This window comes from Wolffia australiana, chromosome 1 (genome assembly GCF_029677425.1).
Source record: "Wolffia australiana isolate 7733 chromosome 1, ASM2967742v1".
Classification (NCBI taxonomy): domain Eukaryota; kingdom Viridiplantae; phylum Streptophyta; class Magnoliopsida; order Alismatales; family Araceae; genus Wolffia; species Wolffia australiana.
The window spans coordinates 26,087,625-26,113,897 of NC_135835.1; the positions used below are offsets into that span (position 1 = coordinate 26,087,625).

General features: G+C 43.4%; 1 protein-coding gene across 1 annotated transcript; it reads right to left on the reverse strand.

The window, feature by feature from the left end:
• Positions 1-1,342: 1,342 nt before the first annotated feature.
• Positions 1,343-25,020, reverse strand: ALB1 (ALBINA 1). The gene is made up of 15 exons (XM_078586914.1): positions 24,747-25,020; positions 23,104-23,282; positions 21,496-21,580; positions 21,108-21,424; positions 20,393-20,516; positions 20,145-20,237; positions 19,146-19,241; positions 18,668-18,811; positions 18,369-18,575; positions 18,078-18,233; positions 17,255-17,362; positions 5,062-5,196; positions 4,524-4,682; positions 2,408-2,528; positions 1,343-1,613 (listed from the first exon to the last, which is right to left on the reverse strand). Exons 1-15 carry the CDS (start codon positions 24,984-24,986, stop codon positions 1,528-1,530), a joined length of 2,250 nt encoding a protein of 749 aa, XP_078443040.1. The 5' UTR covers positions 24,987-25,020; the 3' UTR covers positions 1,343-1,527.
• Positions 25,021-26,273: the final 1,253 nt, after the last annotated feature.

Below are 26,273 nucleotides of genomic sequence, written 5' to 3' on the forward strand. Positions count from 1 at the left end.
GAGAAAAGGCATGCTCTTGGGGCTGTATTTTGAAAGCTTTTTTTCATATGTTAAAAAATTAGTCATGATAGAGAAAATCAATGGGTATTCAAATTAAAGAATATAATAAAAATATTGCATTTATAATGATCGGGTTTTTCAAATGAGTGAATTCATAATAATGAGGCATCTACCAATGAGAAACTGTATTAGGGAGATCACTAATGTAGAATATTTTTCCATGGCTGGTTTGGAATATGTGGCTTGTTATATGCCACCATTTTTCAGTTCATTACTTTCTTCATATAAGATGCATCTTGACAGGGTTTTTATCTAATATATTTATATATTATATTTATAGTTATTTAGAAGAACAGGCGAATAAAATAGATGTTTTAATATGTAAATGGTTTTAGATTTTTTACACAATAATATAAGATTAATAACACATAACTTGAAATTTATACACTATAATCTAATAAAAATACACCAAAATTCTTTTAATCCTCTTGAAAAGCACTTAATCTAGCATTTTGACATAATAAATAGTATGTTTTTATAATCGTGTTTTGTAGTAGAAAATATTTGTATAGTACTTGAAACTTGGATAAAACTTAGTTTCTCTACACATTATTTTACTTTAAATATCTTTTAGCTTCAAATTTAACAGCATTGCTTTAATACTTACTTAATTGTTCAACTTGATTACAGTTTTCAAAAAATTTCACATTTTAGATACAAATTCTTATGTTTGGATATATTAAATGCCCAAAAATTATATTAGGTTTACCCCAAAGTTCTTTTTTTTTTAATTAGTCTTTTGTCCAGCCTCTAATGTTCCAGATATTCTGATGTAGGTATGGGAAATTCAATTTTCAATGCCGAACAAACACTGTTTGTGCAGAGGAAAAGCAAAATTTATGTTCGTATTCATGTTCATTTCATTGAGAACTTTCATGAACAAACCGATGTATCCTAACTGAATGAAAGGTACAACAGTTTGTACAATTAAAATTATAATTTTCTCTCTCAAGCATTGCAAGAAAAGAATACAGAAAAGCATAATTGAATTACATAATAATCAAAAGACTATTAAAATTGGAATTTTTCTGTCCCTACCCATGATAATGATCATTCATCAACAATGTGATAAACATCAAAAAATTTATGAAACATTTCTCCAAAAATAATGATAAGAATTCTAGAAACCAAGCAAAATGCCAGTCATAAACCACATATTAATAAACACCAGTTAGCACCATTGGCCGCCGACCCAACTTCGCACTGACATTCCTAAAATAGAAATTTCTTTCGAAAAGATAATTCATCAGCAATGAGATAAATATGAGAAATTGTACAATCATTAGTTTCAAAACTGGTGATTATGAATTTATTTTCCAAAACTGATAGTAATAACGTTAGATAGAGAACCAGCAAAATGCCAATCATATACAAAGTTTAAAGAGTTCCAGTTTGTACCATTGACCGCCGTCATCTCTCTAAACTTCCTAAGATTGAAACTTCTCTCGCGAGCGTTGCAGCAGGCGATTAGGAATTCTTCAAGGACGATAATGCGTCTTTGGTGGCCGCAGATATGACGGCGTCAGAGGCATTCGGGAGATAGTAATATTTCCCTGTCAGAAAAAAAAAACAGAAACTTTTATACTTGTCCTTGGTTTAATACTAAAAATGAATTTTAATCTGTAAAAATGAAGCAGAAGAAAAAATGAATGGTTCAGGGAGGCAGACGGGACGATTTTTTCGTCCCTGGACGAAAAAATCGTCCCGTCTGAGGTTACGGACGAATTCTGGGACGAAAATTCGTCCCGGGGACCACCGGACGGGACGGTTTTCGTCCCGTAGGACGAAAAAACCGTTCGTCCGGACGTCTCAGACGATGGACGGACAGACGTGGACGAAAAACCCCCCGATTCACATCCAACGGTTGAGATCTCGTCACGTTGCCTCGTTATGACAATTTGCATCAAGGTCCCTGTATTTTTTCATGCATGCAAACTGACGCGCTCAGAATTAATTGTACATATGTCCATTTGCATTCTCTCTCCTCCATATTTCCCTAAAAAAACTTATAAAAATCTATATTAACGTATTAAAATATAAAATGGGTTTTTTTCATCCGGGACGAGTTTCGGGACGAAAATTCGTTCCGGGAGGACTGGACGGGACGAAAAACCGTCCCGGTATGATTGGATGGGACAATTTTTTTTATCGTTGGACGAAAAACCATCCCGTCCTTCGTCCCTGAACTTAATCTGGACGTCGGACGGGACAAAATTCGTCCCATCCCGTCCATCGTCCACGTCCTGGACGATCCAGAACTATATTTACAGTGGTTAAGCAGAATCAATAGAGATTATTTCTAAATATGGAAAATTAGGATTATTATAGGAAATAAAGAATTTCTTGCCTTGGGCTACTCTGGCAATCTCTTTCGCGAACCCGGTCGACACAAATTTGTTTTCAGTGTCAATGACTAGGAGGGACATTCCAGCCTTGTATATTTTTGCTGCCACGTCAAGAATTTCATCCTTCGAAAAAAAAAGGACCCAAAATTAGATTTCAAATAAAAACAGATTTTCAGGAGAATTTAACAATAACTTAAGGTATTGTTTTGGAGCAAAAACTTATAGAAATTCTGATTGCAGATTTGTATGATAGCTGACCACATTTTATGAAAACGTTTAAATGTGAAATTCTCGATTTATTTTTAGGTTCAAATTTTCAAGCACATTCTAACGAAAGGGTAAGTTTTCAGGATAAATGAAGCAAAGCTCGTGGGAAATTGGAGCAATAAATTTCTGCGAAAAAGGTTTGAAATAATGGAAATCAAGCACAAATTTAAATCGTAGCAAATCATATATGAATCACACAAGAAAATCCAGTAGAAATCTCGATTATGCAATGAAAAACTCCAAAGTTTGTTGTGGAAGAGGGTGCAAAATATTAGCAGGAAATTATTGATTCAATATCAGAAAATCTAAAGAAATTCCAGATGCATATTGAAAAACTCCAAAATCTAGAGAAATTCGAATAAGATTGATGAACTGAAAGTTCGATTCGCAACACTTCAACTATTGATAAAATATCAGAAAATCTAGAGACATTCCGGATGCATATCGAAAAAGTTCAAAGTTACAAAGTCTTTACAGAGACATGTACTTTTCAGGACAATGTCATCAATGATCGAGGGAGGCGGCAGCAAAAAGTAGGGAAAATCAGAATACGAATTTAAATAACTCTAATAAGCTACAAATGTCCATCATGCATCATTAGTATTTCTAAAATAATGATGCATCAGACATCATTATTATTGGTTTGACATCAAAAAATGCACAATATTGGCAAGCCCTTAGCAAAAAATGGATGATGTAATAAATTGAAAGAAAAGGATGAGATAGTGGACTGCAGAGAGAATTTCTGAGAATGTGGAGAAGAGACAGAAAAATTGGGGCAAAATGAACTGACTTTATTACTGAACAGATGCCCCTTTTATACAAATTTTTCACAGAGAGAGAGAGAGAGAGATTAAAGCTTTTGTCCAACGGTCAAAAACTGACCGTTGGAAAAAGCTGCAGAAAAGATTCCTTTTTCAAAAAAGAACTTCCAACAGCTATATTTATAGCTGTTGGAGGCTGGGCCTGATATAAATCAGGCCCAGCATATATTAGGTCCTTAATGGACCTAATATATTCCCTAAATGGGCCCCTCACTATTGGGCCCTTAATGGGTCCTTAGTGGGCCGTTAATGGGCCCTTATTGGGCCTTTATTTAAATCCATTTTAGGTTATTTTTTTCATTAGATCCCTAGGATTAGTCTATTACACGTACATGGCCTCAGGCCCATAAGTTAGTAAAATTAGCCCTAACTGGGCCGTGATGATCTAACAGATTTTTTCAGGATAATTTCCTCGAAGCTCGTGGGAAGTAGGCTTCAAAAATAAGTGGATATTTCGAGTATATTTTCATGAGAGAAATGAACGACAAAGACTCAAACTCAAATTCAAATTCTATTTAAAGACGCAATGACACTAGAAGTTTCCAACCCTTACAGAAGAACTTTAGAAATGAGATAAAAAGGAAATTCAAAATCTCTTCTGGTTTGAAAAACTGCTTGTTACCAGAAAGCGTGATCAGAAATCTAGAAAACTGGTTATAGAACTCTACAAGGAGTTAGGATGTGGAAGTGACAGAGAGAGAGAGAATTATAGACTCAAACTCTTTTTGAAGAAGTTTCTAATCCTCATAGAATATTTTTGGGAATTACATAGTTTTTTTTAATTAAAAATAATAATTTTTGTCATTGCATCCATTTTTGGGAATTAGATAGTAAAGAAAATAAAACAAATTGGTTTGAAAAACGCTTTTCTGTTTTCTTTCAGACCGTAGTCGATGGTACCATCCATTGCGACAAAGGGAGAGGAATAATTACAAGAAAGAGGAAAATTCTACATTTTGAAATTCAAAGCGATAATTTCTTTAAACCTAGAGGAAAGTGGGAGAATGAGGATGAGTTATGAAATTACCTTTAGCTCTTGAGCGGAGGGTCTAGGTGTATCGGGTACTTCGGCTTCAGGATCGTTGGATTTCTTCAATGAAATGTTGGCTCTTCCATCTGTAATTGCAACTATCATGATCCGGCCCACGTCACCACTCTTCTCGGCATTCAGCCCAACTCGTACAGCCTAGTTATGATCCCACATTATTCAACGCAGGAAGCAACACGAAATCATTAAAGAGAAAATAAAAATCTTGAAGGGATCAGGAACACGAGTTAAGTGAGAGAGTAAATCCTAAAAAGGTCCCAAAAACCATGAAATTATTTTTGACTAGGGAAGATCTCACACGGATATAATTTTTTGGGAAAAACGAGGGAACATTATTCATCTCCTGACAAGGATAAAATTGCTCATTAATTTCAAGGAAAAGATCTCAGAGTGACTTAAGCAGAAAGACATCGCCTTGGAAAAATAGGATGATTTGTGCAGAGTTCATGGTTTTTGAAAAAGAAAAGGATAAAAATTAATTAGAAAAAGAGCTATCGCAAGGAGAACATAATAATACCATGCTAAGCCCATGGGCTAAGGGAGATCCACCACCACATGGTAGCTTTTCAAGCCGATTACGAGCCATCGCAATTGATCTTGAAGGGGGAAGAAGTACTTCCGCTGCATCACCTCGGAATGGGATGATGGCTACCTGTATAGAAAAAAAAAAAAAATTTTGAAATAAGGATAGGGGAGATCATAATAAATTCATACCTGTATAGAAAATGGAACGATATCTTTGAATCATAATAAATTCATGCACCCATAGCCATTTATCAGCAGCATAGATTTTCTCATTAATGATTAATCCTCATCCTTAAGCCATTAACAGGGAACAGTATCATTATGGTTTGCCAAGAAAACAAATTACCGCCGTGACATAAATCTATCAAAACTTATCATGTCGGAAAGAAGATGGAACCTAATTCACCATTAAGACAAGAGAAACTTCAGACATTAATGGTTTATGATCATAAAAATAGGAGTTCCAACATTACAGGTAAGCGCACATTCCCTGAATAAATCACAGAAAACAACTTAAATTATGACTTCAGCAAAAGTGGAGTAAACATAATGACACATTAGACTCAGATCAGAGGATTGCTTCTTTCAAAAAAAAAAAGGATCAGAGGATTACTAAAATAATGAATTGAGTGGTTACTCTGTTGATAATAACTGAAAGTGTGAACAAGAAGGAAAACTTGATTAACCCAAAAAGACAGATTACAATTGTTGATATAGGAGCCCTAATGGGCTAATGAAGGAAAATGCCCTTAACGAGCTAATTAGGGAATATAATACTGATAATGGTAGGAGCTATAATGTCCACACTCCCCCTCAAGCTGGAGGGGGATGTTTTCCACACCCAGCTTGACACAGCTCCTCAAACCTAGGGGCATGAAGCCCATTGGTGAAGATGTCGGCAATCTGATCTGCTGACGGTACATATGGCAAGCAGAATTTTCCCGACTCCAGCTTCTCTTTAATAAAGTGTCGGTCGATCTCGATGTGCTTCGTGCGATCATGCTGGACGCGATCATGAGCAATGGTAATAGCCGATTTGTTGTCACAGAACAGTTGAACAGGAGAAGGAACCGGACACCGTAGCTCACTAAGAATCTTGGTGATCCAAAGTGCTTCACATAGGCCATGTGCAAGTGCACGGAACTCGGCTTCAGCACTTGATCAGGATACCACCTTTTGCTTCTTACTCCTCCAAGTGATAAGATTACCTCCCAAGAAGGTGCAGTACCCAGAGGTAGACCGGCGATCAGCCACGGACCCTGCATAATCCGCATCAGTATATACCTCGAGTCGAAGGCCACTTTGACGACGAAACAGAAGCCCACGGCCAATTGTGCCCTTCAGAAACCGAAGAAGCCGGTGGGCCGCATGAAGATGGCTCATTCGAGGATTTTGCATAAACTGACTAAGAACACCCACCGAATATGCGATGTCAGGACGAGTGTGGGTGAGATAAATCAGTTTACCCACAAGTCTTCGATACTGTTTGGGCTCAGCAAGATCTTCATTCTCATCAGCGCCAAGTCGATGATTTGCATCAATTGGAGTCGAAATGGGCTTGGAGTCCTCCTTGCCAAGCTCAGAAAGAAGATCCATCGTATACTTACGTTGACAGATAAAAATCCCACTGGACGAGTAAGCCACTTCAAGAGGAAGGAAGAAGATAATAACATCACTCAATAGAGTACATGGCTGGGTATACATATACCCTAGGAGAGAGAGAATGATAAGAGGGCTAATGGGCTTATAGAATAGGGCCCATTAACCCATAAGGCTGACTATCTCACTAACACCCCCCCGCAAGCAAAGTATGGATGTCATCCATGCCGAGATTGGACACTGCACGTTGCAGGAGAGGTCGAGATAGTCCTTTGGTAAGGACATCAGCAGCTTGATCAGCGGATGGAACAAATTTCAAGTCAAAGATGCCCTCGTCCACGCGCTCCTTGAAGAAGTAGCGGTGGAGTTCCATATGCTTGATCCGTCCCTGTTGGCCAGGGTTCTTTGCCAAGGCGATTGCCGACTTGTTGTCGCAGTAGAAGTGGATTGGGCCGGAATACTCCACACGAAGGTCATGGAGAATTCTGTATATCCACTGGCCTTCAGAGGCCCCATCGGCAAGTGCCCGGTATTCGGCTTCAGCACTGGAGCGGGACACTTTGTCCTGCTTGCTGCTCTTCCAACTGACAAGACTGCCGAAGACAAAAGTGCAGTACCCCGTGGTGGAACGACAGTCCACAACTGAGCCGGCAAAGTCCGCATCCGTGTACACCTTCACGGTCCGCTCCATACTCCGAGGAAAGAACAAGCCCTTCCCCGGGCAGCCCTTTAGGTACGCAAGTACCCGGTTGGCCGCCTGACAATGGATCTCCCGCGGAGAGTGCATGAACTGACTGAGGAGGTTGACGGCGAAACTGATGTCGGGGCGGGTGTGGGTCAAGTACAGGAGTTTCCCCACCACCTGCTGGTACTGATATGCGTTCATCGGTGCTGAGTCCTCCCCCTTACCCAAGTTGACGTTAGGGTCGATGGGAGTAGTAACCGGTGCACACTCAGTCATTCCGGTCAAGGCCAGTAGGTCAACGGCATACTTCTGCTGTGACACAAAGATCCCCCGGGGGGAATAGGCCACCTCAAGGCCGAGGAAGTAGCGAAGAGGCCCGAGGGCCTTGATTTCGAACTCCTTGGCCAACGCAGAGCTGAGGCAGCCGGCCTATGCAGAATCGGACCCCGTGATGAGGATGTCGTCGACGTACACGGCCAAGATGGAGACACCCGCGGAACTGTGACGGAAGAATAGGGAGGCATCCCCATTGCTCTGAGTGTAGCCCTCGGTCTTCATGACCGAAGAGAACCGACCGAACCACATCCGCGGCGACTATTTCAGTCCATAGAGAGACTTCCGTAGCCGGCAAACGGTGCCCGGAGGGCCAAGGGTATACCCGGGAGGTGGCTGCATGTACACCTCCTCCGTCAAGTCACCGTGGAGAAAAGCATTCTTCACATCGAACTGTCGACGCCAGTCGGAATGAGCCGTAAGCGCCAAGAGGAGACGGACTGTTTCATCTTCGCCACAGGAGAGAAGGTCTCAAGTAGTCCACACCATACGACTGAGTAAACCCCGAGCCACAAGTCGAGACTTGAGGCGCCGAGAGTACCATCAGCATGATGCTTGGCATGAATCCACTTGCAATCCACCGCCTCTTGCCAGGAGGAAGTGGACGACTTCCCAAGTGTGGTTCTTGAGCAAGGACTGCATCTCCTCATCCGTCGCTTCCAATGAGGAGAAGCAAGAGCATCGGATAGGCGATGAGGGAGGGGATGCGACTCGATGTGAGAGAGAAAGGACCGGTAGGAAGGGCTTAGCCGATCAAAAGAGAGATAGTGAGATAAGGGGTAGAGAGGTGTGCGAGTGCACTGACGAACCCTTTTCCGAAGGGCGATAGGCCATCCCAACTGAGCATCATCATCAGTAGACGAGGTGACGATCGCCTGACGGAGGAGCGGAAGCAAAGGAGGGAGAAGAAGATAGCTCCCGGGGTAGGGGAGGCTCTCGGGAAGATGGTGCACTAGGAGAAGGATACGTGCACCAAGAGTAGGAGGTAGCTCCCGGGTGAGAGGTGGACTGCCCGGGGTTAGGAGGTGCACTAGGGGGAGGATACGGTGCACCGGGAGGTGAGACGGTAGGAGGCAAGGGAGAGAAGGTGGCTGGGGACGGCGACGGTGGAGGAATGGGTCCCACAAACGAAAAGGGTTCAAAGGAAGGAGTCGAAGACGCCTCAGCCAGCGGAAGGCGTGGCGAGGTAGAATCACCGAAGTAAGACTCATGCTCGGCAAAGGTGACGTTTGCCGAGATGAAAAATCTCCGAGACGGAGGGTGGTAGCAATGGTAACCTTTCTGGAGAGAAGCGCATTCGACGAAGACGCACCGGAGAGCTCGAGCATCGAGCCAGGCGAGTGGGAGCCGATCGTGGACGACGCCGGCACCCGAAGATGCGAGGGAGGAGTCCAGTCCGCAGTGAGAGATGGGGGAACGCCGTGGAGAGACGATCCAGTGGGCTGACAAACCCGAGGGGCTGGGAGGGGAGACGGTTTACGAGATGGGTACTCGTTAAGACCGCCTCACCCCAATACGCCCACGGAACAAAATAGTTCAGCAGAAGGGTACGGGCGGTCGACGTGACATACCCGATCCGACGTTCTGCCATACCGTTCTGTTCCGGGGTGGCCACACAAGAGGACTCGTGGAGAATCCCATGGTCAGCAAAGTACGTGGCCAGCTTGGTGTTGACGAAGTCCCGGGCGTTATCGGAGCGGAAGCGCTGAATACCTCGGCCAAACTGAGTATGAACCATGGTGCAGAAGTGACGGACCGTCGGAGCAACCTCAGATTTGGCGGTCAACAAGTAGACCCATGTGTAGCGGGTGGCCTCGTCAACAAAGATCTGAAAGTATTGGTGGCCCTTTAGGCTAGCCTGTGGGGCGGGTCCCCCAAACATCACTATGGATGCGAAATAATGGAGTGGAGGAGTGCGAGGTGGACGGAGAGAATGATGAACGACGGTGCTTTGCCAGTTGACAGGCATCACACACGATAGTCTGAAGGTCCAATCCAGTACACATCGAAGGAAAGAGACACTGTAAAACTGAAAATGGCGGGTGACCCAACCGTTGGTGAGCCAACTGGAGACGTCCCATACGCTGCACATCCGCCGATCGGAGTTGGCGGTGAAGCAGGAAGCACCGAGAGCGTCCCCCATCGTCCAACAACAGCAACCCGTTCTCCCGCCTAATCGGTGTAGTCCGACCCACCTTGTCAGACAGAAACATCCCGTCAGGCTGGAGGTGAAAAGAACAGGACAAACTGTCAACCAAACGCTGAGGAGACATAAGTATAGCTCGCAGGGCGGGGACATGAAGAACATTGCTGACCACTCCGAGGCCGTCTACAAACACTGCCCCAATTCCAGCAACACGCAACCGTCCACCACCGGCTGTAATAACTGTACGGTTCCCACTATGCCTTTCGTAGGATACAAACCGGTCATTGAACGGGGTCATGTGTTCGGTTGCCCCCGAATCAAGAACCCAGCTCGTATCCGATACGAGAGGCGAGTAAGAAGCCGTACCACAATACCACTGTTCAGACTGAGGGATAGAGAACCCACCAAATCCACCATAATGTGCCGTCGACTGAGTCGGAGTCTGCATAGTAGCCACTTGGTCACGGAGACGGGCCAAGTCGGCTTGGAGCTGCTCAATAGTCGCCGGGCTGGTAGAAGAGGTAGAGGAGGAGGTAACCATAGCTTTCCCTTCGGTAGCCTCCTTCTTTTTCCGGTTGTCGTACTGACGCTTCTTGCACCACTTGCGAAGATGTCCAGGCTTGCTGCAGTAGGAGCAAATCAGCCTGGAGGAGGCCGCCTCCGCGGGGGAGCAGGAGCGGGCGAGGGAGGCCGGGCGAAGAGGGCAGTCGAGTCACGAGCTGTCTCCGAGGAGAGAGTGCCAATGACATGAAAATGACTCTCCTCTTCCTGGAGTTCCTTCACCAAGTTATCAATGGAAGGAAGGCCTTCCTTGCGATGGAGGGCACGGCGCCGAGTGTCGTCATATTCCTTGTTTAGGCCATAAAGAAACCCCAAGAGGCGTTGGCGAAGAGTGTTCTGGAATGACTTGCACGTCGGATCATCCGTCGGCAAGTAGTAGTCCACCTCGTCCCACAGCTTCTTGTGTTCCAGCGCATAGTCCGAGATGGACAGTGCGCCTTGGCAAAAGTTGCTGGCTTTGGCAACGAGCATAAAGAGACGCCAGTTGTCCCCTTCGCGGCCGCAAAATTTGTTGGCCTGGTCCCAAAAACCCTTCACGGTGGAGCAGCGAGGGAACCTTTCACGGAACGAGGGTGCCAGGGAGGTTGTGTAGAGCCATCCAAGGACGAAGTGTTCCTCGGCTTCCCACGCCGCATAGTGTGGATGGGTCGATGGAAGCGGGGCTTGTGTGCAATGCTTGAACAGTTGGCGAGCCTTGAGAGTAGTCTCGACAAAGTGACGCCACTGTAACAAATTCGGGCCCTGGAGACGCTGCCGTCGGGAACCGCCGGCAGAGAATGAGTAACCTTGTGTGACAAGGGTTCTCTGAAAGTCTGCATCGGTGAAGCCATCATCTGGGACGGCCGTTGACGCGCCTGGCCCGTGGAGTAAAGTTCCTCCGACATCAGAGCCGTGGTCTCTACGGAGACGGGCTGTTGTGACTGAGGTTGCGCGCCCGCGGCGGCTGTGGCTGCAAGTTGCGGCGCGCGGCGGCTTCCGCGCGTTGCTGCTGCTTCGGGCGGCGCGCGTTGCTTCGGGCGGTTACTGCGGCTTCTGCTGCTGCTTCGCGGTTGCTGAGGCCGCCGCGGCTGCGCGGCGACTTCGCTGGCGCTGCCGCTGCGCGCTGCGGCTGCGCTGCCGCGGCTGTGCACGGCTGCGCGCTGTGCGGCCGCGGCTGGCGCGCTGCGCGCGCCGCGCGGCTGCGCTGCGCGCTGCCGCGGCTGTGCGCGCGCGGCGCTGCGCGCTGCGCTGCGCGCTGCCGCGCTGTGCGCGGTTGCGCTGCGGCTGCGCGGCTGCGGATGCGCGCGGGCCGCGCCAGCGCGACTGCGCTGGCGCGCGCTGTGGCTGGCACTCGCCGCGGCTGCGTTCCGCCAGGCTGCGGCCGCGGCGCTGGTTCTCCGGAAGCTCCGCGGGCTGGCTACAGCTCGCGCTGTGGCTGATCCGTCGGTCACGCTCCGGATTCGCTAGACAGCGAGAGGGTGATGTCAAACCCTAGATGGAAGAGCTCTGGAGCTCTGATACCATGTCAAGAGAGGAAGGAAGAAGATAATGACATAACTCAATAGAGTACATGGCTGGGTATACATATACCCTAGGAGAGAGAGAATGATAAGAGGGCTAATGGGCTTATAGAATAGGGCCCATTAGCCCACAAGGCTGACTATCTCACTAACATATACATATACCCTAGGAGAGAGAATGATAAGAGGGCTAATGGGCTTATAGAATAGGGCCCATTAGCCCATAAGGCTGACTATCTCACTAACAAATACCAAGGAAATACCGTAACAGACCAAGATGACGAATAGCAAACTCCGAAGACAGATAAACAGCCAGCTGGGCGATAGTTTCTGTATCATCACCCGTGATAATAATGTCATCCACGTAGACGAGAAGGATAGCAACACCCCCTGACGTGGAATGACGGTAGAAGAGGGTGTGATCTCCATTACACTGGCGATAGCCACGGTGCTTCATGGCCATCGTAAAACGGCCAAACCAAGCACGGGGAGATTGCTTCAGACCATACAATGCTTTCTTCAAGCGACACACAACCGAGCTCGGAGTAGATGGAACTAAGGAGAGATACCCAGGAGGTAGAGCCATATAGATCTCCTCAGTCAAATCACCATGAAGAAAGGCATTCTTGACATCATACTGCTGCAATGTCCAGCCACGGTCTGCAGCCAAGGCCAAGAGGATCCTGACGGTGTTCATCTTGGCCACAGGAGCAAACGTTTCCTGGTAATCAATGCCATACTGCTGGGTAAAACCCTGCGCCACAACACGTACCTTGTGCCGTTCAATAGAGCCATCAGAATTCTGCTTTACAGCATAAACCCAACGACTGCCAACCAAGTGCTTGCCCGGTGGGAGATAAACCAGATCCCATGTATCATTCAGATCAAGTGCGTGAAGCTCCTCCTCCATAGCCCGACGCCAATGAGTAAGCGATAAGGCAACGTCCACCGTCTTGGGAAGAGAGATGGAGTCAAGGGAGGTGAGAAGAGCATGGAATGATGGGGAGAGGCGATGAGATGAGATAGAAGCTGTTAATGGATATAATGGTGATGGGCGAGGACAAGACACCAGGGCTGAGGAAGAATTTTCTGGAGGATTGGTTGAGGAGGATGAGGGGGCTGCAGGAGTGGGAGGAACACGTGGTTTTCGACGAGCGAGGGTGAGTCCATAATGTTTTTCTGGGGGGCAACGGCGTATAGGTAAGGGAGCACCAGAGGGAGGAATAGATGAATCGGATGGAGTATTCTCGGAATGAGTCAAAGGAGCGGAAGATGGATCCTTGGTAAGGGCAGGTGGGGAATCCGGGGAAGAGACATAAGGATCTGAGACTGGTGTTGGCTGAAGAACGGAGGATGAGATATCCACGGGAAGGGCTGGTGGAGACTCTTCGGAAGGAACAGACGGGGAAGGAATAGATGCTGGTGGAGATGTGGGTGACGGAGGGAGAATAAGGAATTCAAGAGGATCCGATTGAGGAGGTAAAGAGGATGAGACTGGAGAAGAAGAAGGATAATAAGGAGTGAATTCGTCAAATGTGGCATCCTTTGTGACGATAAATCGACGAGATGGCGGATGGTAACACCGATAACCCTTTCGGGTGGGAGAATAACCGACGAATACACATTGGAGAGCACGAGGGTCAAGCTTGTCGCGACCAAGATGGTGGTTAGGAACAAAGCAAACACACCCAAAAACACGAGGGTGAAGATTGGTTCGTAGAGAAATGTTTGGAAAAGAATGCTGGAGACAGTCAATGGGAGTAGAATAATCAAGCACCCGAGACGGAAGGCGGTTGAGGAGATGAATAGCAGTAAGAACGGTTCACCCCAAAAATACTTGGGCACATGCATGTGAAATAAAAGGCTCCGAGTTGTATCAAAGATGTGACGGAATTTTCGTTCTGCAACACCATTCTGCTGGGGTGTGTATGGACAAGTGGTTTCATGGATAATGCCTTTTTGGTGGAAGAAAGTGGTTAACGTGGAGTTGACATAGTCTCGGGCATTGTCGGAGCGAAAGCGACGAATGGAGGTGGAGAATTGGGTTTGAATGAGAGAATAAAACTGGGGAATGACAAGGGAGATATCTGATTTATGTTTCGATAGGTAAGCCCACGTGAAGCGAGTAGCGTCATCAATGAAAATGCAAAACCATCGAGCGCCAGAAGTGCTGTGAACAGGAGCTGGTCCCCACACGTCGGTGTGAATGAGAGAGAAGGGGGTTGTTGAATGAGAAGAAGAAATAGGATACGTCGTACGATGATGTTTGGAAATTCGACAAGCGTCACAAACAAAGCGGTCAACAGAATGACCTTGAAAGAGTTTTGGAAATAAACGATAGAGAGTATCAAAAGATGCATGGCCGAGACGTCGATGGAGAAGTCACAAACGCTCATGAGACACCGAAAGGGAAACAGCAGCAGCAGCAACAGCGAGAGAGGACGAAGGAGGTCAAACAAGATAGAGGCCCTCATGCTCCTCAGCAATGGAAATCGTCCTCCCCGACACCTTATCACGATAAAAACAGGTATTAGGAGTGAAAGTAAGGTCCTGGTTTAGATCGCGAACAAGACGGGATAAAGAGAGAAGATGATGAGTAAGACGAGGCACGTGAAGAACTTTAGGAAGGTGCATAGAAGAGGAAAGGGCAACACGACCGATTCCGGCGACAGTAAGGAGATCGCCAGATGCAGTTTTTACTTTGGAAGAGCCGGAAACAGGTTCATAAGTCACAAAAGCTCGCGGATTAGGTGTCATGTGAGCAGTGGCACCCGAATCAAGAAGCCAAGTGGAGGATGGAGTGGAATTCCCATAATTTGAAGAAAGTGTAGGAAGACTGGTGGACATACCTGCGTGGGCTAAGGAGCACGAGCCCACGACTGGAGGGTCAAGCAAACGCCGAAGATGTTCCATTTCCTCGGGAGTAAAGCTGGTAGGTGAGGCATTGGTTGGAAGAAGACCATACGGCAGAGGCACTTGGCTGACAGAAGGTGCGACAGTAGCAAGATTGCTCTGTTGTGCTCGTTTCCATTGAAGCTTAAAGCAGGTCTCCTTCGAATGACCTCGCTTCTTGCAATAATTGCAGAAGAGCAAAGGGTCCCCCCCTTTAGGAGATTCCTCAGTCCGAGTAGAGGCACCACGAGGCGAAGCTCCAGTCGGTGTAGTCGTCGTCAGAAGACGAGTGGAGGCAGATGACTGTACGACAAGTGCCGAAGCCGGAATCTGAGTCTGCTGGAAACGGGATTCTTCAATCCGGACACTACGAAGCGCATCCTTGAAAGTAAGCTCTTTCTCCCGGTGAATAAGCTGAGCCCGTAGAGATTCATACTCCGGGTTAAGTCCCATAAGGAACTGGAAAACCCGAAGCTGGAGAGTGTACTTTCGGTCCACGGAATGAGGATCTGGTGGCATGTAATGATCAATCTCATTCCAAAGGGAAATAAGCTCCGTGCTATACTCCATAACAGATCTGTCTCCTTGACGCAGGTTGGCGGCCCGATGTACTAGCTCATACAACGTAGCAATATTATGCTTCTTGGAGTGACTTTCAAGAGCAGCTTCCCACACTGCTCGGGCCGACTCAAGAGATAAGAATTCACCCTTGATGTTAGGTGAAATGCTGTCTAATAGCCATCGGTGGACTACCCCTTCAACATCCAGCCAGTCGTAATATTTGGGATCCGTCCTGGGTGGCCCATCTTCAAGCAAATGGCGCATTAGACGACCTTTAAGAGTGATCTGAACATACTGGCACCATTGAAGCAGGTTGAAGCCAGAAAACATCCCATCCAGAGGCATCTTGGGCAGAGAGAAAGGTCCAGGCGAAGTAGACCAATTCCCTGGATCAAGAGACGACACCTGTGCAGGAGGCGTCCGACCCATACTAGATGGAGTGGATGCCGGTGTAACATTAGAAGTCTGAGCCTCTGGAAGGTCTGCAGTCTCAGGATTTCATAGACGTCTGTAGTGCAGACAAAGAGAAGGCCGTGCGAAGAAGAGATCCGGGCGCGCGCGAAGGAGAGATTCGGGCGCGCGCGAAGGAGACCGCTGCACAACAGAAGGCCTGCGCACAGAGAGGACTGTGCACAGGAATGGCTCCGCGCGCAGGAAGAAGCCACGCGGAGGGAAGACCTGTGCGCCGAGGAGACCGCGCGACGGAGGGGCTCTGCCCGTGGAGAATACTGCGCGAGGGAAAAGAATCCGCGCGCGGGAGGAGACCGCGCGAGGGGAAGAATCCGCGCGCGGGGAAAGGCCGCGCAAAGGAGGAGGACGGCCGGAGCGTTGGATGACTGTCGGAAACCGCCGAGCGCACGACCAAGGCCGAAAAAATTCTAGGGTTAGGGATAGGATTTCAGCTCTGATACCATGTGAACAAGAAGGAAAACTTGATTAACCCAAAAAGACAGATTACAATTGTTGATATAGGAGCCCTAATGGGCTAATGAAGGAAAATACCCTTAATGAGCTAATTAGGGAATATAATACTGATAATGGTAGGAGCTATAATGTCCACAGAAAGACCACTATTTAAATTTAGTTTCTCAAATTAAGTAGTCACATAATAATATGATGTCATTATTCACGTAGGTGATGAAGTAGCTGAAGTTTCAACGAAAAACATATTTTCTCCACGGCGTATACATATTGCTATATACGAGGAAGAAAAAGAAATCTCGGATGACGTCCGGAAATTGTGCATTGAGTACCACGTAATGGCATCTAACTAATCAACCATGGGTACAGAGATGCAAAGATCGTATGTTTTCGGTACTGTGGTTCTTGGTTAGATGATCCGAATTAAGGAAGTGAGTTGGTCAAAACCAATTCATTTTCGAAATAGACTCCCTAACAATCAGCGAGTCTTCTCTCCTAACATCACGTCAAATAAATAGAAGTCTGATTTCTTTGTGCTCAAGATAGAAAATTATTTTGCATGAAATACAAACGACGTACAGTTGAAGTACAAAATCAAATTGGAAGCATAAAAAAGACAACATATCGCCCATCCAGTGAATAAAATCACGCGTGACAATGATAACAATCACCTCTCAGCCAGGAACTCAAAATTCTTAAATTTATGGAAGATTTGTTCAGTCTAAAATTATCCTAATTTACTTTGGTAAGAAAATGCAAATATCAGTCGAAATGATTTTTTTCCGAATAATCATCGCATCAGTAAAAATAATGGAAAAGGTAATCAGAAGCAATAATCCAACACACCAACAACAAAGCCAGTAACCAGGAATCTTTGATCTTGAAAGACAAAAGACAGAAATGCAATCCAGGTGGGTGCAAATCTAGCAACATATCAAATTGAGCGATGGCAATAAAACAATAAATAGTACAATTCGCTAATATCAACCTGGTCTCTGCTCGTGTAACTTTCTGCAAGTAACTTGAGGGCTGCACCTTTTGCGTTCTGCATGCGGTTTAGCGCCATGCTTCCACTTGCATCAACCACAAAGATCACCTATTTAGAAACTTGGGTCAGTAAAATGCAAATTGCTCAAAAATAACTTCTTGAAAGGTGATTAAAAAAGGAAATAATGAGCAAAGATGACCCCATAAAATTTACCACTTATCAAGAAACGCTAGTTCAACAAAACTGAAACATATAACTGAAATTTGTTTACTTCAAAAATAATGAAGCCTAGAGGTCAAACTGATCTAGATTGAGCGTACAGTTGCTGCTAGTGTTCGCTGTCACCCTGACGATGACTAGAGGATCATGACAAATCATCATTGTCCCATCATTCATCCTCGCCAGGATGACGATGACGACCCTGATTTCATTATCTGTATCTTATACCGGAGGACAACAATGATAATGACAAAAATCATCATTGTCCCCATCATTCATCCTCGCCAGGATGACGATGAAGATCCTGATTTCATTATCTGTATCTTATACCGGAGGACAACGATGATGATGACAAAAAGTGTCTCCTAAGCGCTGTTCATCACTCTCCCTCTGTTAACCTCACTCATATGAATGAGAGACAATAACAAAATCGTCATTGTCATTTGTCGTCCGCCAAGATGACAATGAATAAGGCTTTTTTTTCCTTTTCCCTAGGTGCAGACAAATTTCGTCAGCATCTGCAAACAGTAGTTCCTTCCAACAAGAATCTACAATTACTCAAAAAGGAAAAATAAAATTTCTCCGAAAGGTACAGCAAACTAACCAGTGCACCAGCTTTCCTGGCCATTCTCTTTGCTCTCATGTCATTTTTTTCAACAAAAACCTTCCTGGTCTTGTTAATGTCCTTCTCCCGGCGGAGCTTCTGATATGGCGCTGCCGCCCTGAGAGTGGCGTCTACTGCTAGCCTTTTCACCGGTCCCTACATCAGCAAGGAGGGCAACCTCAGCAAACGCCTATTGAAAAGGTTTCCACAAGCAGTAACCCTAAAAAAGTTGATTAAGAGAGAATATAGAAAATATTAATTGCTCAAGTGGAAAAGTCAGAAGTGTCAGACCTTGGGAAGCATAGGCTTTATGTACCGTCCCCTGTCTTCTGAGAATATTACATTTTTGGCTCTCCCAGCCTTGCCACGTCGTCTCTGCGCTTGTTGAGCAAAGAACAGAAGTTTCTCATCTATTAAACCGCCTTCAGCATCAAATATGAACTCCTCGGGTATCTGCGGTTCTTGTTCTTCCTGCTCTTCGTTGTTTTCTTCATCTTCCTATTATACCATCCAACAAAATTATAGATCAATCTTTTATTTTTGAAAAGACTGATAATATAACAAAGATATTTTTCATGCAATTCGGGGACCTCTTCCTTATCTTCTTGTTCTTGGTTCTCGTCCTCTGGAGAATCCTGGCTCTGCGGAGGGGGTGGCGGCGGTGGAGGTGGTTGGTTTTGTTGGTCTTGTGGGTTTTCATTGATTACTGAACGCGGTAAGATGACTAGCTCAACCTGCAGTCAGAAATAAGGTTAAAACCACTTGCACATGGGGCTCCATCAGGGTAAACGCTTGACGCGTATTATAATTTTAGGGAAAATAAATATTATTTATATTTTTTTCTCAGCCAAAGAATTGAAAAACGACTGAGGACCCAACAAACTACAAGCTACGCTGTATGGTGGAAAATATTCCAGATTAAATTTAGCGCACTCAAAGGTTAAAGAGCCAACAGAATGCATTAGAGCTTCTCTCCCATCGTAAGTTGGCTAAAGCTGTAAAATTATTATGATAAATGGAATAAACTTAAGCCACTGATGATGATTTTGTGTCAGAAGTTTACTTAACTGCCTTCTTGAGGTCGTCAGCAGTCAGCTTTTCCCGTCCCTCAAATGCAGCCAGACATTTCGCAACTCGTGCCGCATAAAGCTCAGCGCGATGACCCTGTCTCAGCAACAATTATTTTATCATAAGTTTGCCAAAGATTTCAAAATATATGAACAAACTAATGATATCCTCTAAAGACCATTATAATAGAATTTTAATAAACTACAAGAAAATTGAAAATGTCCTCAACAAAGCCACTCCCCCAGTTCAGATTAAGGTCAACAATTATGTGTCGTTGATTTGGTAGAAAGCTTGATGATGATGTTGTCAATGTGAATGGCTGTCAAGGTTGTTGCCGGTATCAATCATCCATACTTAAGGAAATCTTCGTCAACCTCATCTTCATTATCAACTTGGTTGGTTGACATTGCCGACAATGTTGATGTTGATGGGGTAGATATTTTTTAACTAAAAGTTTACTAACTTGATGGCTAACATTGACAGATGCCGTCAACCATCTGAGAGAGAAAGACCTAACTGGAAGAGAGAGAGTGTAAATGATAGAGGAGAGCATGAATCAGGAAAGTATCAACACGGATAACTAGGTTTTGAAGCCATTTAAATGCCAAAAATAGTGGATACATGTATATTCATATGATGTATGAATTCCAGATATTTTCCATCAAAAATCAAACTGCATAAAACTGAGACATTCCAGTTTAGTACTCATTAATCATCATCGAAACCCAAAACCGCATCAATAAAACAAGAGGTATTCAGATGCGATGTTTTGAATCTAGAACATCCCCTCTCATGCGACTCTGACTTAGTTCCATTCTGCGACATATCTATATGACCAAGAAGAACAAACAAAAGGTTTTACAGCAGGTGCAAGTTGTAAACTATTTTCCAACAGGATCTGAACAACATGATGGCTAGATATTACGCATTAAATAACTACAAACTGGGAATCAAATTCCAGAGAGAAAAAACAAAAAAAATCAACACTCCATTGCAAACCTGGCAGCCGCCTCGCATGGCTTCAATTACTAGGTATTTTAGCTGTTCTCTTGTGACTGTGACTTCTTTCAAATATTCTCTGGAAAGAATAATCTGAAAAAACGAAATCAACAATTAAAAAGTGCTTTGATACTCCCCTATATCATACAGAATAAAGATTAAAGTTAGCGGACAAGGATGAAAGCCTCGACTAGATTTATGTGTAAAAGAACGCAATACCACATGAAAAATTTTGAGTTCTACAGTACCTGAGTCTTTACAAATTCTGTCTCTTCCTCGACCATTTTCAAAACTTCGTTGCTAGATTCTTGAAATTGTGTGGCAATGCCAACAGCAGCAACCCGATCATCAAATCCCATCGGAATATCTGCACTGAAAAAATGAATCAATGATTTAGATCTATAGATTTGTGTTGCCTTGACAGATTCATCAATTTTAGAGAAGGCATCGCCAGGATAGCAGGCAATAAAATCCTCTCCATCAATAAAATCCCTATTAATTCCCAATCTTCTATCTGACTATATTGACATGTAAAAAAGTTAAATGGATAGTCTAGAACAAGTTTGCCATAACCAATGGGGATTAGAGACCACAATCCAAGTCGTCACAGTCCCTCTTATTCATCCATGCCATGATGATGATGGCATTGACAAAATCGAAATTGTTTCTTGTTTGCAATTAGGAAGACGATGATGATTCTGTCTCATCATCGAGTCTCATCGCTCTCATTCTGTTAACCTTGCTCAGATGACGAATAATGATGACAAATTGTGATTGCATTGTCATCATCATTCTTGTCTGCATCCAGGATGATGTCAATGACAAATTTTTCAGCACCACTCAAGATGAAGGGATCTGAAGTGACGATTTTTAATTATCCGCAAACATTAGTCTAGAATGAATTAGAAGATTCTAGCATCATGTGAAATTTCCTAAAAATAACAATGCGGAGGAGTAAAGTACCTTAAATTAATTGCAATACGATCCAGTAAGTGCTCCCTTACTGAACCTTCTTCAGGATTGTAGGTGGCAATCAGAAGAGGCTTGCAGGGATGACGATAACTTATTCCTTCCCTCTCAATGATATTAACACCCTCTGTAAGAACGTTCAGAAGCAGATTGCTAATGCCTTCATCGAGAAGGTTTATCTCGTCGACATATAAGACGCCTCTGTGCGCCTCAGCAAGAAGTCCAGGTTGGAAAACTGTGGTCCCAGATTTCACAGATTCTTCAACATCAACAGACCCAATTAGTCTATCTTCTGTAACACCAAGGGGGATCTGGAACAAACTCCAAACAGAAATAATGAGAAATCAACACATTGACTGAGATGTCTAATAGATATTTGCACCTGAATAAAAGGCGTCTTCACTATCTCTGTCTTGATTTTTCCTTCGGCATCATATTCTACTCGATCAGCCAGCCCATCTTCCCATCTAGAGAATGCATCAAACCCAACATTCAGACGGTATCTCTGACATTACTTTTCCAACAGGCAAATATATAAACTTATGGCAAGCAACTTTTTTTTTGAAAGAATGCATCTAAAAAAGTAATTTCCTCTGTCCAGGACACTTAGATAAAATATAGGAAACTTGCACCGTGCAAACTTCTTATCTGAGGTCATATAAATTTCACATGTCACCGGCCGCTCAGCATTTTACAACAAAACGGCTTAAATAAAAGAGAGTTAAGAGAAACTATTATCCTCCTGTCGACATTTGATGAGTTTCTCTTTAGAAAATTTAAAAAAAAAATCCAGGACTGTTTAAGTCACTAAAAAAAGAAATCCACACAACAAGAAAGTGATTATATTTAAACATGAGTTATGTAACAAAGAAAACTATCGGGGAATGAAATGGACCAATGCTTCTGATTGGTATCTATTTGAGTCGCACCATCATTTCCTTTGAAATGGATCGTTTTATAACAATGGTTTCACCAAATTAAATATATTACCGTCAAGACCTATAATTCAAAGCTCTAAAAGGGTTAATGATCTTTGGTAATTAATTTAGTCCATTTTCCAGAATAGTTAAATGTAATTAATTGAGGCACCAAAAAACTGATATTATTGATTAATATAGTAAATCATGAAATTAGTGGTGAAAAGTCGTCACAACAAAAAAACAAAAGGGAAAAATGACCTACCCTCTTCTGAAAGACTACTGGTTAAATGTGGAATCAACTGCTAAACGGCACATACAAATGTTCTTGGGCCCCTAATTTTCTACCATCAAGCAAGCATGTTTATGATAGGGGTTGAAGGATGGTCTCTCATGTAATGATTTTGTTAATCTTCCCTTCCCCTGTGATGAGATTCCAGTCACACGTCAAAAAGGACTTCAGGCCTTGGCGTCTCTCCTTGCTTCACCATTAAACTCTAAAGTTACAGAAGAGCATAGAATTTTTTCGAAGATTACTTAATTCCAGTGTTCCTAATGAAGGGATTAGTTTCATTCTGATACAATCCCCAACAAAAAATCCTATCACATTCTCGAAATGGGAAACTGAATGATTTTTGCTAATGACATATCACTCAATGCTGAAAAAGACCTCATAAGGGCCATTTAACATTTGTGGGGGAAACCGTTCCCTAACTTTTTCGATGTCATAGGTTTATAAATACCCAATGTTGTAATAAGTTTGTAAGGAAAGATGAGATCTTGAGATTTTTTTGGAATCTTGGGGTTCACATTCTTGATTGTCCTCTTCCCTCTCTTCTTCCCTCGTTTATTCCCTCTTCCCTACCTATCACTACACGTTCTTGAGTCTTGATAGCCAACCATTAGACTTCTGTCAGATGTGCAGTACCATACTCTAGTTTGGGGTGGTAAATTAGGCCCAGATGTCATCGAACCATTAGAAGACGAATTTTTAGAACAAGACATTCAAAACAGAGTAATTTTACGTAGAAACTTTGAATGTAAATGAGAAAATGGGTCTCAGATAACCTTACTCTTCAGGCTTTAACGGGTCTGCGTTAGATGTGGATCCTAAAACCACTTCAATAGGTGGAAGCATAGCATGCAATCCACGAGCCATTACTGTTTTTGCTGTCCCCCGCTTGCCAGAGATGGCAATGCCACCAATCTCTCGGTCAATAGCTCCAAGCAATAACGCAGTCTTTATTGCATCCTGTAAAACAAATCGATCCTGGTCAAATAACATAAACCCCAGTGCTATCTTCTAATCTTTAGCCTATTAGGGGCACTTTGATCATTTGGTTGTTGTAAGCGTCCCCTTGGGAGGGCAGTCAAGAAATATTATGGTTCAAATAAAATGATTGACACTTCCAAATATTGTTTATAGAAAAGCCCAGAGATGAGAAGTCGATCCGCCATGATAGTTTTCTCTACCAACCAGACCATATGGCGTCTATATTAAAGCTGATTTTGTTACAGAAACAAAATCAGACGTAAGCCATCAGGAATTTAGGATTGGGCGTATCTCTTGATCTCTCCTTTTTATGAAATTTCATTATTTGATAACGAAAAATAAATAAAATGTGAAAAACAAAATTTCATCACCCAAAACGCCATGCAGTCCGTAGCAGGGAAAAACAACTCTGGAGCAGGAGGAAAACATTTATCCAGCTAAAATAAACCCAATCTTCCCCCCTACCTCTTACCCCAAATTAAACATGACCTTGTCTTAAGAGACACTTTATCCGTTCAAAAAGCGAAAATCATTTGCGACACTATTTCAGGCGCAGCCAATCTGCCAAGATATTTGTTTTATTTGAAACTTTCATTATATTGCATAGAAACATAAAATGATGGTGACAATCACATCTAAACACGGCCCCCTCTTCCTTCCCATTCTACACCAAATTATTTCAAAAACATAAGAGACGGTATGATTGCGCGAACCAAGAAACATTTTCTTCCTTCCAAAATTCTATCAGAACAGAATGAAATATAAAATGAAAGTGAAAAACTCATCTTACGACTCGGTTCCTCGCAATTTACCAACCCAAACGGCGAAAAGAAGCTTCAAAAATGAAAAGAATGCAGATCCCTAACCTGATTGAGCATACCGAGAGATCTTTCTTTTACTTCGACATTTCATTCTATCGCATTGAGACATAAAATGATGGTGAAAATCACATCTAGAGACCACACCAAATAAACTGAGAAACATGCGACACTATGATTGCGCGAGCCAAGAAACTTGTTTTTTCCCCTAAATATCATCGGACCAAAAAGAAACATCAAATGAGACCGAAAAATCTCATCCAAATACTCGGTACCTCCCAATTCACCAGCCCGAAAGGCGAAAAACAGCTTCAAACATGAACAAACACACATTTCTAACCTGATTGACCGTATCAATAGATTTCTTATCCATTTTATTGCATCGAAACCTAAAATTCTGGTGAAAACATGTCCAAAGCCTAAATTATTTTAAATCACACCTAAACAAGCGACACTGTGATTGCGCGAACAAAGAAACACGCTGTCCCTTCCAAAATTCCTTCTAAACATAAAAAAAACACAGAACGACACCAAAAATCTCATCCAAAGACTCAATTCCACGAAATTAATCACCTCAAACATCGAAAAAAAAGGCTTCAAACAAAAAAAAAGGCAGATCCCTAACCTGACCGACAACAGCAGCCAGGGGGAAGAACTTCCGCCCGAAGCTTTCAGATCCAGCCGGCTTCTCCGTCGCTGCGACAGCGCCATTGGACTCCACCGTCGCCGTCGCCACCACAGCCAGCCTTCGCGTCGTCTTGCACTGCAAACGCCTGCATTTCGAAGCCGAGAAGAGAGATCTAGACCTAAAAACCGACGACAACGAAGGAGTCTGCAGAGGAGTGAGCGAAGACGACGTCGCCATGACTGCTCTCCCCCTCCGAGGTCGAGCTCGAGCTCGAGTTCTCCTTATCTATCATTACCCCCAACGGCTCACCACGTGGCATCGTCCAGCCAATCCCCTCCCGACACGTGGATTTTTTCCTCTAACAGAAAAATTCAAAGTTTTGTGGTTATATTAAACTAGATTTACTCTCGGGGTTTATTTTTTTGTGGTCTGGGAATTTCCAGGTGTTTAATGGGATTTTCGGCAGATTTAATGAGGTTTTACGAACTGGAAAAAAATTTAAAATCGAGGGCATAAATTAGATGACTGATAATTAATTTAAAATTTTAAAATTTTAATTTTATTGTGGTCTGGAAATTTCCAGGTGTTAAATGGGATTTTCAGCAGATTTAATGAGTTTTTACGAACTGGAAAACAAAATTATTAATTAAAAAATACATGATGCGAGAATTGATGGCACATTTACTCTCGGGTTATATGTTTTTTGTGGTCTGGGAATTTCGAGGTGTTTAATAGAATTTTCGGCAGATTTAATGAGGTTTAACGAAATGGAAAAAAAATTAAAATGAGAGCGTACGTAAAATGTCTGATAATTAATTTTATAATGTCTGATACATTTACTGATAGTGTTTATCTTTTTGTGTGGTCTGGGAATTTCCAGGTGTTAAAGGGGATTTTCAGCAGATTTAATGAGATTTTACGAACTGAGGAAAAAAATAAAATCGAGAGCATAAACAAAATGATAGATTATTAATTTAAAAATACATGATGCGAGAATTAACGATACATTTACTATCGCGTTTATATGTTTTTTGTGGTCTGGGAATTTCGACGTGTTCAATGGGATTTTCGGCAGATTTAGTGAGAGTTTACGAACTGGAAAACAAAAATTTTAATCGAGAGCATAAAGTTAATAACTGATAATTAATTTACAAATGCATGATACATTTACTGTCGGGTTTAATTTTTTTGTGTGGTCAGGGAATTGCCAGGTGTTAAATGTGATTTTCAGCAGATTTAACGAGTTCTTACGAACTGGAAAAAAATTAAATCGAGAGCATAAATAGAGCGACTGACAATTAATTTCAAAATACATAATACGAGAATTGATGATATATTTACTCTCGGGTTTTATTTTTTTGTGGTATGTGAATTTCTAGGTGTTAAATGGGGTTTTCAGCAGATTTTACGTCCTAAAAAAATTGAAACGCAATGCAGAATAAAACTTTGAATTTTACGTCCTGAAAAAACTCAAAATATAGAGCATAAATTTAGTTCCTGATTATTAATTTGGAAATACATGAT

Excerpts from the sequence above, each read along its gene's own strand:
- ALB1 (XM_078586914.1), bottom strand. The coding sequence starts at position 24,986 with ATGGCGACGTCGTCTTCGCTCACTCCTCTGCAGACTCCTTCGTTGTCG. Across the intron at positions 18,812-19,145 it reads CTGACGACCTCAAGAAGGCA|GTTGAGCTAGTCATCTTACC; the intron begins GTTAAGTAAACT and ends TTCTGACTGCAG. Across the intron at positions 17,363-18,077 it reads CCAGGAAAGCTGGTGCACTG|GTGATCTTTGTGGTTGATGC; the intron begins GTTAGTTTGCTG and ends GTTTCTAAATAG.